Raw genomic sequence first — 13,595 nt, 5'->3', positions numbered from 1 at the left:
AACTAGCTTAAAATAGTATCTTTTCTGAATAAAGTCCCCTACTATTATTGTGTTGCTGTTGATTTCTTTTTTATGTCTGTTAATATTTCTTATATATTGAGGTGTTCCTATATTAGGTGCATATATATTTATACTTGTTATATCTTCTTTGATTGATCTCTTGATCTATGTAGTGTCATTCTTTGTCTCTTCTAATAGCCTTACTCTTTATTTTAAAGTCTGTTTTGTCTGATATAAGTATTGCTGCTCTGGCCTTCTTTAGGTTTCTGTTTGCATGTGATACCTTTTTCCATCCCCTCACTTTGAGTTTATATTTGTGTCTTTAGATATGAAGCAAGTCTTTTATAGATGATGTATATATGGGTCATGTTTCTGTATCCATTCAGCCACTCTGTATCTTTTGGTTGGAACATTTAGTTCATTACATTTTAGGTAATTATCGTTATATATGTTCTTACTGACATTTTGTTAATTGTTTTGGATTTCGTTTATAAGCCTTTCTCCCTCTTTATTCTTTTGTGATTTGATGACTATCTTTAGAGTTATGTTTGCATTTCTTTTTCTGGTGTATATCTATTACAGATTTTTGGTTTGTGGTTTACTATGAAGTTTTTGTATAGCAATTTATATGTATTCATGATTGTTTTAATTTATTCATCTTTTAATTTCAAATGCATTTTTAAAACCCTACATTTATACTCTACTCCCCTAATTATTGCTGTTGTTGATAGCATATTTTGCATCTAATTGTTTTGTGTATCCCTTAATTGCTTATTGTGGATATAAAAAATTTTGCTACTTTTGTCTTTCAACACCCTACTAACTTTGTATGTGGATGATTTTCTACCTTTACTGTTTCTTTCCCTTTACTGATGAGCTTTTTCATTTCCTAATTTTCTTGTTTCCAGTTGTGGCCTCTTCTTTCTTCTCCTAGAGAAGTTCCTCTAAACGTTGCTGTAAAGGAGAAGATATTTGCAAGTGATACGACCAATAAGGGGTTAATATCCAAACTATATAAACAGGTCATATAACTCAACATCAGTAAAACAAACAACCTGTTTAAAAATAGGCAGGAGAACTGAGTAGATATTTTTCTAAGGAGGATATGCAGATGGCCAACAGGCACATGAAAAGATGCTCAACATTGCTAATCATTAGGGAAATGCAAATCAAAACCACACTGATTCATACCCATCAGAATGGCTGTCATCAAATAGGACACAAATAACAAATGCTGGCAGGGATGTGGAAAAAAGGGAATCCTCATGCACTGTTGGTGGGAATGTAAATTGACGTAGCCACAATGGACGTACAATGGAATACTAAAAGAGGAAATGTTAGTTGCTCAGTTGAGTCCGACTCTGCGACCCCATCGACTGTAGCCCATCAAGCTCCTTTGTTCATGTAATCTCCAGGCAAGAATACTGGAGTGGGTAGCCATTTCCTTCTCCAGGGTATCTTCCCAACGAAGGGATCAAACCCAGGTCTCCTGCATTGGAATACTACTACAATACTACAATGGAATACTACTAATCCACGAAAAATGAAATTTTGCTGTTTGCAGCAACATAGATGGAAGGTATTATGCAAAATGAAATAAGTTAGAGAAAGTCAAACACCATATGATGCCACTTAAATGTGGAATCTAAAAATTACAACAGATTACTGTGTGTGTGAAAGTCGGTCAGTCGTATCTGACTCTTTGTGACCCCATGGACTGTATAGTCCATGGAATTCTCCAGGCCAGAATACTGGAGTGGGTAGCCTTTCCCTCTCCAGGGGATCTTCCCAACCTAGGGACTGAACCCAGCATTGCAGGTGGATTCTTTACCAGCTGAGCCACAAGGGAAGCCCAAGAATACCGGAGTGGGTAGCCTATCCCTTCTCCAGCGGATCTTCCTGGCCTAGGAATTGAACTGGGGTCTCCTGCATTGTAGGCGGATTCTTTACCAACTGAGCTATGAGGGAAGCCCAACAGACTAGTGAATAAAACAGAAAAGTTGATTCATAGATAAAGACAACAAACTAGTGGTTACTAGTAGGGATAGGAAAGGGAGGAGGAGGGACATAGAGGATAGGTGAAAAAAAAAGGATTATTATGAGGTTATGTGAAAAAGACACTTGCTCCTTGGAAGGAAAGCCATGACAAACCTAGACAGTGTATTAAAAAAGCAGCGCTATCACTTTGCCAACAAAGGTCCATGTAGTCAAAGCTATGGTTTTTCTAGTAATGTACAGATGTGAGAGTTGGATCATAAAGTAAGCTGAGCACTGAAGAATTGGTGCTTTTGAACTGTGGTGCTGGAGAAGACTCTTGAGAGTCCCTTGGACTGCAAGGAGATCAGATCAGTCAATTCTAAGGGAAATCAACCCTGAATATTCAATGGAAGGACTGATGCTGAAGCTGAAACTCTAAAACTTTGGCCATCTGATGCGAAGAGCCAATTCACTGGAAAGACCCTGATGCCAGGAAGGATTGAAGGTAAAAGGAGAAGGGGCGGCAGAGGATGATTTGGTTAGGTAGCATCACCAACCAGATGGGCATGAATTTGAGCAAACTCCGGGAGATAGTGAAGGACAGGGAAACCTGGAATGCTGCAATCCGTGGGGGTGACAAAGAGTTGGACACGACTTACCAACTGAACAAAAACAGTGCAAAATCAAGTATGTGAAACTTCTGAGAATCGGGAAGCATTGTAGAATTTGAAGAATTTTTCGTTCAGTAATAATAATAAAAAGCACAAATGGGAAATCTGAAAAGCAGTCAGAAGTGGGAAAAGATTCATTATTTTCAAAAGAACAATAACACTATTAATAGTGGACTTCTTGATAATAATTGTTCAGTCCAGGAGACAGTGGCATGATACTTTAAAGTGCTTAAAAGAATTCTGTTCCCCCCAAAACAGCCTTAAAAATGATATCATGAGTATTGAATGAGTTTTTCTAAGTGGAAGAAGTAATTATGTAAGTCTTCATACTAGACAGTGCATTTGTATGGCATTCTGGAAGAGGCAAGACTATGGGGATGGGAAACAAATCAATAATTGCCAGGTGTTGAAGAGTGGGATAGGGATTATCTATAAATGGAATGCATAAGAGAATTTTGAGGAGTGATGGACTCTTCTGTATGGTACAGTGATGGTAGAAACATTTCTCCATGCTTCTGTCAAAATCCATAAAATTGTACACCACAGTGAACTATACTATATGCAACCTTTATAAAAGTTCAACCAGAGTGTGGGGAGAATTTCAGGATGGAATGCAGACTGAAAATATATATAACTGTTTCACCATTACTTCAGTGAAAGACATGCATGGGAAAAGAAGCTGATTTAAGAACTTTAGAGAATGTACGTTGAGTTGATCAGTTCAGTTTTTCAGTCGTGTCCGACTCTTTGCGACCCCAAGGACTGCAGCACGCCAGGCTTCCCTGTTCATCACCAACTCCTGGACCTTGCTCAAACTCATGTCCATCAAGTCGGTGATGCCATCCAACCATCTCATCCTCTGTCATGTTGAGTTGATACTGTAAGGCTAAAGACAAAAATGCTTAAATGTTTGCATTAACACTCTTTGGTTGGCAGATTTATTTTTCATGGGAATAATACTGAGACTACTTATAGCTATGCTAAGGTTGAACAAATTAAGCAAGTTATAGGGCTTGGGTAGAATTTTTTTCTCTGTTGAAGGAGAAAGTTACAAATAAGTATGTGTTGGGGGAAGCTAGAATGAATTCTGTGGTGTGGGATTAAAGTTGAAGCTATCAGTATGAACTCATTTAGTATAAATAGATACAGAAATACAGACATGTATATACATTGGTTAGACTATACACATAGATTTTCCGGCTCTGCTGAAAGGGCATAGAGGTAGGTAGCAACACTCCCATAGCAGGAACCATCTATAGTACTCACTTTTTGGTTCTAAGTGTCATTATCTAATAAAAGGAACCAGGACCCCTTGGAGAAGTGGTTTATTCTAGAGTTCGATATCTTGTAGTGCTGGAAGGTACTTTAAGAAGGTACTTAAAAATAGCATGTCAAAAGGGTACAGAAACCAGCCTGAAAGAATTCCCATGAAAATAGCTGGAAGAATTTGAGCAACAAAATAAATGATGATAGTATTGGATTGTAACCCAAAGAATAAAATAAATATCCATTATACTCTACTAACATAAATGAATGATTAAATAAATGAGAGAGATGGGACAAATCTTTTATCCCAATTAATAAATGTAGGAGGAAGGAGAGAAACAGAAACCATCCTTAAAGCATCACAGTAATAATTACTGCAGGCAAGATCCACAGATGAATGCTAAAATTAGTGGATGAAACTTTAAGGAGAAATAGAATAGTTGTAGTACCTTTCCCAAATTGTTTCATAAGTTACTGTGGTGGTTTTATACATGTTCACAAATTGCTTGATATTCTTTTCTCTAGGAATTGGAGCTTAATTTCCCTCACCTTGATTGTGGACTAAGTTTTAACAGATAGAAAATATAAAGGGAAAAATAGTTTACTGTGGAGAAACTTGGCAAATACCACCTTAACTAAGTGATTAAGATCCCCAGAAAGAATTGGTGTGGTTCAGTAATTCATGTGAACATCAGATACTCATGATATGATGTGATGAGAAGGGAACTTTACTGCTGTGGTATTCTTCTTGAAACCTAGTTTAATCATGAAAAAATAGCAGACAAACACCATATGTGGAACATTCTACAAGATATCTCATCAATGTTTGTCAGAGCAAGGTCATAAAAAACAAGAGAGAAGTTATTACAGATTGGAGGAGTCTAAGGAGACATGATTAACCATAACATGATGTCCCGTATCATATCCCGAAACAGATATTGGTGGAAAAACTAGTGAAATGTGAAGAAACCTTGTAGTTTAATCAGTAATATTGTAACAATGTTATTTTCTTAACTTTGATGAATGTACCCTACTTATGTAAAATTTAAAGTTAGGGAAGCTGGGTAAAGGGTATGTATGAACCCTACTATCTTTATAAGTCTTCTGTAAGTCTAAAATAATTTCAAAATAAAAAGTTTGTAAAAGGAAATTTAGACTTTGAAACTGAAAGTTCAAGAAATACTATAGTACAAATCAATATGATTCTTTTTAATTTTAAAGAGATAATAAGCAAGCAAAACTATATTTTATCATTCATTTAATATTTCCTGAACACTTATGCCAGGTTTTAGAGAATATAATACCATGTAATAATAAAGGATTGCAGAATATACTGTGAGTCTGGACAAGGAAATGTCTAATTTTACTAAGGGGAGTGAGGAAAGCTTCATAGAAGAAATAACTGATGCAGAGATGTTGTGAATGAGTAGGAATTTCGGATCAGTCTTTTCAGGGTTTATCAGTTACGCTGTTCTTTTCAAGGAATTCATTTTCCCCTTTGATTCTCTCTGTTGCATGTTTGTTTTGTGTTTTATTACTATTCACTCTTCATTATTTCCTTTGTTTAATTTGTTCTTTTTGTCTTGAACTTCTAAAGATGGTATTTAGTTGATTAGTTTTCACCTTTTTTCCTTTTCTAATGTACAGCATTTAAGACTAAATTTTTCTCTTAGTATGCCTTTAGTTGGGTCCCACAAATTTATGTAGATTCATCCACTGTATTATCTATATCTTTATTATCATTCAGTTCAGATTGTAATTTATTCTGTGCCCCATGCATTATTTAGATGTGTACTACTACTTCTACAAATATTTGAGAGTTTCATTTTACTTTTTATTAACTTTAAAAAAAGATTTTTTGGATAATTTTGTGTCAGATTATAAGCTTTACATAATTTCAGTCACTTGATATTTGTGGAACTTTGTTCTCTAGTCAGGCATATGATCAAGTTTGGTGAATAGGCCAACAGAGATGAACTTGAAAAAAATATAATATGTATTCTGTGTTTCTTGGGTGCAATATAGAATGACTGTGAATTTGGTCAACTTTGTCAATCTTGTTCAAATCTTCTGTATAATTATTATCATTTTTTGTCTGCATTTTCCTTCTCTTTTTTCTTTTTCTGTACATATTTCAGTCTGGTTATTTTTTCCCCTTCCTTTCAGTTAATGAATTTTCAGTTTGTATAGTTTGCTGATTAAGTCAATCTATTGAGTTCTTAATTTTCCTTCTTATATTTTCAGTCCTAATATTTTCATTTGGTTCTTCTTTTATAACTTTCATTTCCTCTGCTGAAATTGATATTGTCATATAGTTTCTTGCATATAGTTTCATGTATTTAAAGTCTGTATCTATGTATAGTATATATATCTATGAACAGTATGAAAAAGCAAAAAGATATGACTCGAGAATATGAGCCCCCAGGTTGGTGGGTGTCCAATATGCCACTGGGGAAGAGCAGAGAAATAGCTCCAGAAAGAATGAAGAGTCCGGGCCAAAGTGGAAATGACATTCAGCTGTGCATGTGTCTGGTGGTGAAAGTGAAATCTGAGGCTATAAAGAACAGTATTGCATAGGAACCTACAATGTTAGGTTCATGAATCAAGATAAATTGGACATGGTCAAGCAGGAGATGGCGTGAGTGAACATTGACATTTTAGGAATCAGTGAACTAAAATGGATAGGAATGGGTGATTTTAATTCAGATGACCATTATATCTACTAATGTGGGCAAGAATCCCTTAGAAGGATTGGAGTAGCCCCTGTAGTCAACAAGAGAGTCTGAAATGCAGTGCTTGGGTGCAGTCTCAAAACCAACAGAATGATCTCTGTTCATTTCCAAGGCAAACCATTCAACATCACAGTAATCCAAGTCTATGCCCCAACCACTAACGCCAAAGAAGCTGAAGTTAACGGTTCTGTGAAGACCTACAAGACTTTCTAGAACTAACACTAAAAAAGATACCCTTTTCATCATAGGGGATTGGAATGCACAAGTAGGAAGTCAAAAGATATCTGGAATAACAGGCAAGTTTGGCCTTGGAGTACAAAATGAACCAGCACAAAGGCTAACAGTTTTGCCAAGAGAACACATTGGTTATAGCAAACACCATCTTCCAACAACACAAGAGATGACTCTACACATGGACATCACCAGAGGGTCAGTATTTAAATCTGATTGATTATATTCTTTGTAGCCGAAGATGGAGAAACTCTACAGAGTCAGCAAAAACAAGATCAGGAGCTGACTGTGGCTCAGATCATGAGTTTCTTATTTCACAATTCACACTTAAATTGAAGACAGTAGGGAAAACCACTAGGCCATTCAGGTATGACTTAAATATCCCCTATGATTATACAGTAGAGGTGATGAATAGATTCAAGGGATTAGATCTGGTAGACAGAATGCCTGAAGAACTATGAATGAAGGTTTGTAACATTGTGTAGGAAGCAGTGATAAGAACCACCCCCAAGAAAAAGAAATGTGAGGAGGCAAAATGGTTGTCTGAGGAGGCCTTATGAATAGCTGAAAATAGAAGAGAAAGGAAAGGCAGGGGAGAAAGGGAAAGATATACCCAACTGAATGCAGAGTTGCAGAGAATAGCAAAGGGGGATAAGAAAACCTTAAGCGAACAATGCAAAATAATGGGGAAAAACAATAGAATGGGAAAGACTAGAGATTTCTGCAAGAAAATTGGAGATACCCAGGGAACATTTCATACAAAGATAGGCACAGTAAAGGACAGAAACATCAAGGACCTAAGAGAAACAGAAGATATTAAGAAATGGTGGCAGAATACACAGAAGAGCTATACAAAAAAGGTCCTAATGACCCAGATAAGCTTTACTGGTGGCTCAGGTGGTAAAGAATCTCCCTGCATGCAGGAGACATGGGTTCAGTCCCTGGGTCAGGAAGATTCCCTGGAGAAGGAAATGGCAATCCACTCCACTATTCTTGCCTGGGGGATCCCATGGACAGAGGAGCCTGGCGGGTTACAATCCATGGGGTCACAAAGAGTCAGATATGACTTAGCAACTAAACAACAAACTCTGATGGTGTGGTCACTCATCTAGAGCCAAACATCCTGGAATGTGAAGTCAAGTGGGCCTCAGGAAGCACTATTATGAACAAAGCTAGTGTTAGTGATTGAATTCCAGCTGAGCTGTTTCAAACCTAAAAGATGATGCTGTGAAAGTGCTACACTCAATATGCCAGCAAATTTGGAAAACTCAGCAGTGGCCACAGGACTGGAAAAGGTCAGTTTTCATTCCAATCCCAAAGACAGACAGTGCCAAAGAATGTTCAAACTACCACACAGTTGTGCTCATTTCATGTGCTAGCAAGGTAATGCTCAAAATCCTTCAAGATAGGCTTCAGCAGTAGGTGAACTGAGCATGTCTAGATGTGCAAGCTGGATTTAGAAAAGGTGAGGAAAAAGAGATCAAGTTGCCGACATCCGCTGGATCACAGAAAAAGCAAGTGAATTCCAGAAAAACATCTTCTGGTTCATTGACTATGCTAAAGCCTTTGACTGTGTGAATTAACAACAAACTGTGGAAAAATCTTAAAGAAATGGGAATACCATACCACCTTACCTGTCTCCTGAGAAACCTGTATGCAGGTCAAGGAGGAATAGTTAGAATCAGACATGGAACAATGGATTGGTTCAGAATTGGGAAAGGAGTACATCAAGGCTGTATATTGTCACCCTGCATATTTAACTTATATGCAAGGTACATCATGCAAAATGCCAGGCTGACTCAAAAGCTGGAATCAAGATTATTGGGAGAAATATCAACAACCTCGGATATGCAGATGATATCACTCTAACGGAATAAAGTAAAGAGGAACTAAAGAGCTCCTGATAAGAGTGAAAGAAGCGAGTGAAAAATCTGGCTTAAAACTCAACGTTCAAAGAACTAAGATGATGGCATCCAGTCCCACCACTTCATGGAAAATAGATGGGGAAAAAGTGGAAACAGTAACAAATTTTATCTTCTTGGGCTCCAAAATCAAATCACTGTAGATGGTGACTGCAGCCATGAAATTAAAAGACGCATGCTCCTTGGAAGGAAAGCTGTGACAGACAAAATCTAGACAACATATTAAAAAGCAGAGACATCACTTTGCCAACAAAGGTTCGTATAGCTAAAGCTATGGTTTTTCCAGTAGTAATGTATCGATGTGCGAATTCGACCGTAAAGAAGGCAAGAATTGATGCTTTCAAACTGTGGTACTGGAGAAGACTGTTGAGAGTTACTTGGCTAGCAAGGAGATCAAACCAGTCAGTCCTAAAGAATAATATATCCTCTGAATATTCATTGGACTGAAGCTTCAATACTACCTGATGGAAAGAGCTGACTCATTGGAAAAAGACCCTAATTCTGGGAAAGATTGAGGGCAGGAGAAGGCAGCAACAAAGGAGGAGATGGCTGGATAGTATCACTGACTCAATAGGTGTGAGTTTGAGCAAACTCTGGGAGATAGTGAAGGACTGGGAAGCTTGGCATGATGCAGTATATGGGGTTGCAAAGAATTAGACACAACTTAGTGATTGAATAACAACAATACCTATAAACTCAAATATATGGATCCGCAGATCTGTTTCTGTTGTCTCTTTTTTTCATTTTTGGGCCATTTGATGTTTTGGTGGGGCGCAGCCAAAAAAAAAAGCAATGATTTGCTAAGGTATTAGTAGGAAGGAAACTTGGTAATTAATGGTGTAATTCTTGCTGGGATAATCCCATGGACAGAGGAGCCTGGTGGGCTACAGTCCTTGGGATCAAAAAAGTCATACATAACTGACCAACTGAACATGCATGCAATGTGGTAAATAACATTAAGTAGCATTCCAGTTCCCCATAAAATTAGTTGTGCTGTCATAACCCTTTTGCAGTTATAATGATTTGTAGAATCTGTATCTTGAACTACATGGAAAACTGGGAAAATGAGTGTTATCCACTATGCTGAAAGATAACATTATAATATACTTCTGCTATGTTAGGATTTCGATATAACTTCTTGCTTTTTATTAAAAATTATTTACACTTTATTTGAACTTTTCACTTTTATTCATTCTTCAAAATGAATGAAGTTTTCAAAAATCATTAATAAAAATTCTTATTAAATTGTCAATGAGAAAAAAATATGATAAATTTGGTAAGGAAATCCCATATGAAACTTCAATAAAATATCCAAGAATATATAACCTTAAAAAAGGTTTTAAAAACTAAACCTTAAAGTGTTTATTTTTTATTAGCTGCCTTAGGACTACAAGGATTTTATTGTTTTTACAAAAACAATAAAAGAGGAGTAATTTGCTGGTTTATTTACTCTTTATAACCTTTAGAAAGTGACATGCTTTTTTTAAAGTACTTGCTTCAGGCTGTAGTTTTACACAATGGACTGTGTATTGGTCAGGCCTCTTCAATTCTTGACCCTGAACAGATTTAGGGACGTAGTATATATAGCAGGCTCTTGTCCAAGTAGCCAAAACTGTAACTGGGTACTTTTATTCTCCTTTTCAAACTCATATCCACCTCCTACGAAATGGCCCAATTCAATTTTTCATATTGTCTAGTACAGTATTAATCACTCTTTCAGAGGGTTTCTTGGCTTGATTAAGTACCAAGTATCAAAAATAAATAATATGCATGGAATAGCCTAAATGTTCACACTTAAAGAAAAGCTGTTTCCTAAGAAAGAAATTTCTTTTTTAGGAGCTTTTGGATTTATGGTTATCGAGCTGTTGAAGATTTTGTTTATCTCCTTAGTTGAGGTTTGGTAGTTTGTTGTTTTGGAATAATTGGTCTGTCTCTGTAAGTTGTCACATTTATGAGCATAAACTTGTTTGTAGCATTCCCTTAACTTTTTAATGGCTATAGAACTTCTGTACATGGTTTCTTTTAGCATTTTGCACATATTTAAAATTATTGATTTAAAGTCTGTCTAGGTCCTTTGTCTGCATTTGCTCAGGAACAGTTACTTTTAAATTGTTTGTTTGGTTTTTTTTTTTCCCTGTGTATGAATCACTCTTCTGTTTACCTGGATGCCTTATAATTTTTTGTTGAGAAATGGGCATTTTGAGTATGTGACAACTCTGGAAATAAGATTCCTCCTTCTCTACAGAGTTGCTGCTTGTTTTTGTCTCTGTTTAATGACTTTTCTGAAATAATTTTAAGTCTTCAGTTTTTGTCACGTGTGTCATGTTCTTAGCTTAGTGATCAGCTAGTGCTTTGTCTGACAGAGGTAGCCTAAAATACCTGGAAGCCAAACAAACAAGAAAACCTCTCAGTCTTTGCAGAAGGGCTGTGTGTGAGTGTGTATGTGTGTGTGTGTATGTGTGTGTGGTGACAGTCCTTTAACACTCAACCAGTCCCCTTTCAAGTCTACCTGTCAGAGTTTCCAATAGAAGCTTCAGATTTCTCTAGTGATACTTGTGTTTATCATGTGGACAAATTCAAGAATAGTACAATATTTTAAACAAAATCAGAGCTTTTCTAAATAACTGCTTCCTGGTTGACTTTAGACTTCCTCCCTGGATTTTAGGTCTCTTTGTGCTGCTTCCCAGAGAGGGTCTGTCTTTGCAGCTCTTCCAGCTATATCTCACTGTTTTTAACTTGACCCTAATTAGTTGGGTGGTGGTGTCAGGTAGGGAATAGGAGCATTTTCTGACATTTCTATTAAGCCCTCAGTCTTAGGTGAACCTGATTCTCAAGGTGAAGCCTTCACTAGAATTCTGATGCCTTTTCAGTATTTAATGGTAGGCCTAGCATGTATTCCTTCCCCTGCCCCAGTGATAGAACTGTTGTTTTATTTTTGTAGCCTTCTTTCAGCTTAATTGGGTTTCCACAAGTGCTCTCATGCTACAGTTTTTATTGCCCTACCCCCTGCAGATTAAGGGTTTTGTTCTTTCTAGGAGATAAAAAAGATAGTCTTGTCCAAGTAAGTTTTTAGTGTTGTCGGTTGATTCCTTTTCTTAGCTACAGAGGTTTTCCACTCGTGTCCTTAGATGTACTTTTGGTTGTCCTTTCCCCTGCAGATTAAGTTTTTGGTCTGTAGTAGATTTAGGGAAGATGGCTTGTGACTGCTCTTCTCCTCTCCAACCAGTACCACAGGGGGAAAGTTTTCTCAGATTCTTTTTTTCCTTCTCTGTAAGCACCTGGTGGGTTTTATGGAAGAAAAACCTGTCAGAAAGCATTAACCTCCTTATTTCTCTAGCCGTCAGGAGATTCATCTTCTTACACCAGCCCATGCTCTGCCTTTAGAAATGTATCAAGGACTTGTAGCTGAGTTTTCTTATCAGTACTCAGTGGCTTATGTCCCAGGTAAGCAAATGCTGTGGTTCTTTTCTCCCTGCAGGCACCTGTCTCAGTCCAGATTTTGGATTACTTGGTTGATATGGGGCCTCAGTTCTCTGATGGATTTAACTATTTAACTTGCAAAATTTCCAACTTTTTTTTCTTGTTGTAAGGGTGGGAGGTTGTTGTTTTTTTTTATCTCTTTTGCTCTCTTTCTCTTTAGAATGATCCAAAACTAGAAATTTTCAAGTCCTCATTTACTAGCATTTTTCTTCTTTTTGACTTAGGAAGCAGAAACTCAGTATGAAGAGCAGATTGCTAAAATTATCATGGAGACACAAGAACTGAAATGGCAAAAGGTGAGTATTTCCTCCTCTGATTATCATTTTATTTAAAAATGTATTTTAATCCTTACTTGCAAAGATAATTTTTAAATTTCCAAAATATAATATTTGGAGAATTGTACATCACTTTAGAGAGTCTCCAAAAAATTACAGCTAAAACTGTTAATAACATTTGGGCTTCCAAAACACAGAATAACTTTTTTTTTCATGCTTTCTAATAAGAAAATAGCAAAGGATAACTCTGGAAACTATTGTGAATTGTTTCATATCTGAAAAACATATTGTATATTATAGAAGAGTCAAAGTATTTTTTAAGAAATGAAACCTCAGAATAGTACCATATTTTCCTAGTCTAGTATTACATATTATAACCAGATATTTAAAAAATCTGATTCTCTTTTGATCCTTATCCATATAGAAGCATTTTTGATAGTGCTTCTCTTGCCTTTCCAGCAAAGTAATTTTAACAACTAAAAACTGAAACCTTAATCAAGATGCCGTTCTTTTCAGTGTTAGGCAATTTTGAAACAGGAGCTTAGAGACAACATGTCAGAATCAGAATTCACATGATAGAGAGGACAGGCCTACGATGGGAATTTTGAGGCCAGACAGATCGACAAGGTTGTGTAGAAATGGGAGCAAAACCAGAGTTGGGTTACATGAGGGACAGGTCTGAAATAAAGAAACCTGTCTGTGGAGAGGAAAAAACAGGTAATTCCAAGTACAATTTAAACTTCCAAGGATATTTCAGAACGTAAAGTCATTATTTTATTTTGAATAGAGAGCATCAACAGTCAAAAGTTATTGGAATCTTTAAGTTAATCAGTAAGTTTTATATAGTACAGTTTAAAATACCACCTGTGTATATGGGAATACTTAAGCTGATTCTAAGGTTTATGTGGAAATAAACTTGAAAAAAGTGGCTGGGAAAGTTTTGAAAAGAAAGAGGATGAAAGAGTCCCACTAGAATCTTAAACCTATTTTAAAGCTGCAGTAAGACTCTGATGCTGGGAGGGATTAGGGGCAGGAGGAAAA

At 36.5% G+C, this 13,595-nt stretch overlaps 1 protein-coding gene across 6 annotated transcripts in view; it reads left to right on the top strand.

Moving 5' to 3' along the window:
• Nucleotides 1–13,595, top strand: part of CCDC73 (coiled-coil domain containing 73) — a 151,851-nt gene that overhangs the window by 41,754 nt on the left and 96,502 nt on the right. For all 6 annotated transcript variants that reach the window (XM_027979601.2, XM_060399506.1, XM_027979599.2 and 3 more), the window contains exon 3: nucleotides 12,504–12,575. In XM_027979601.2, the coding sequence (XP_027835402.2) occupies nucleotides 12,504–12,575 (72 nt within the window). The remainder of the gene's footprint in view (nucleotides 1–12,503; nucleotides 12,576–13,595) is intronic.

The sequence above is a fragment of the Ovis aries genome, chromosome 15 (genome assembly GCF_016772045.2).
Source record: "Ovis aries strain OAR_USU_Benz2616 breed Rambouillet chromosome 15, ARS-UI_Ramb_v3.0, whole genome shotgun sequence".
NCBI classification, from domain to species: Eukaryota; Metazoa; Chordata; class Mammalia; order Artiodactyla; family Bovidae; genus Ovis; species Ovis aries.
This window is presented reverse-complemented; position numbering and strand designations above follow the sequence as displayed.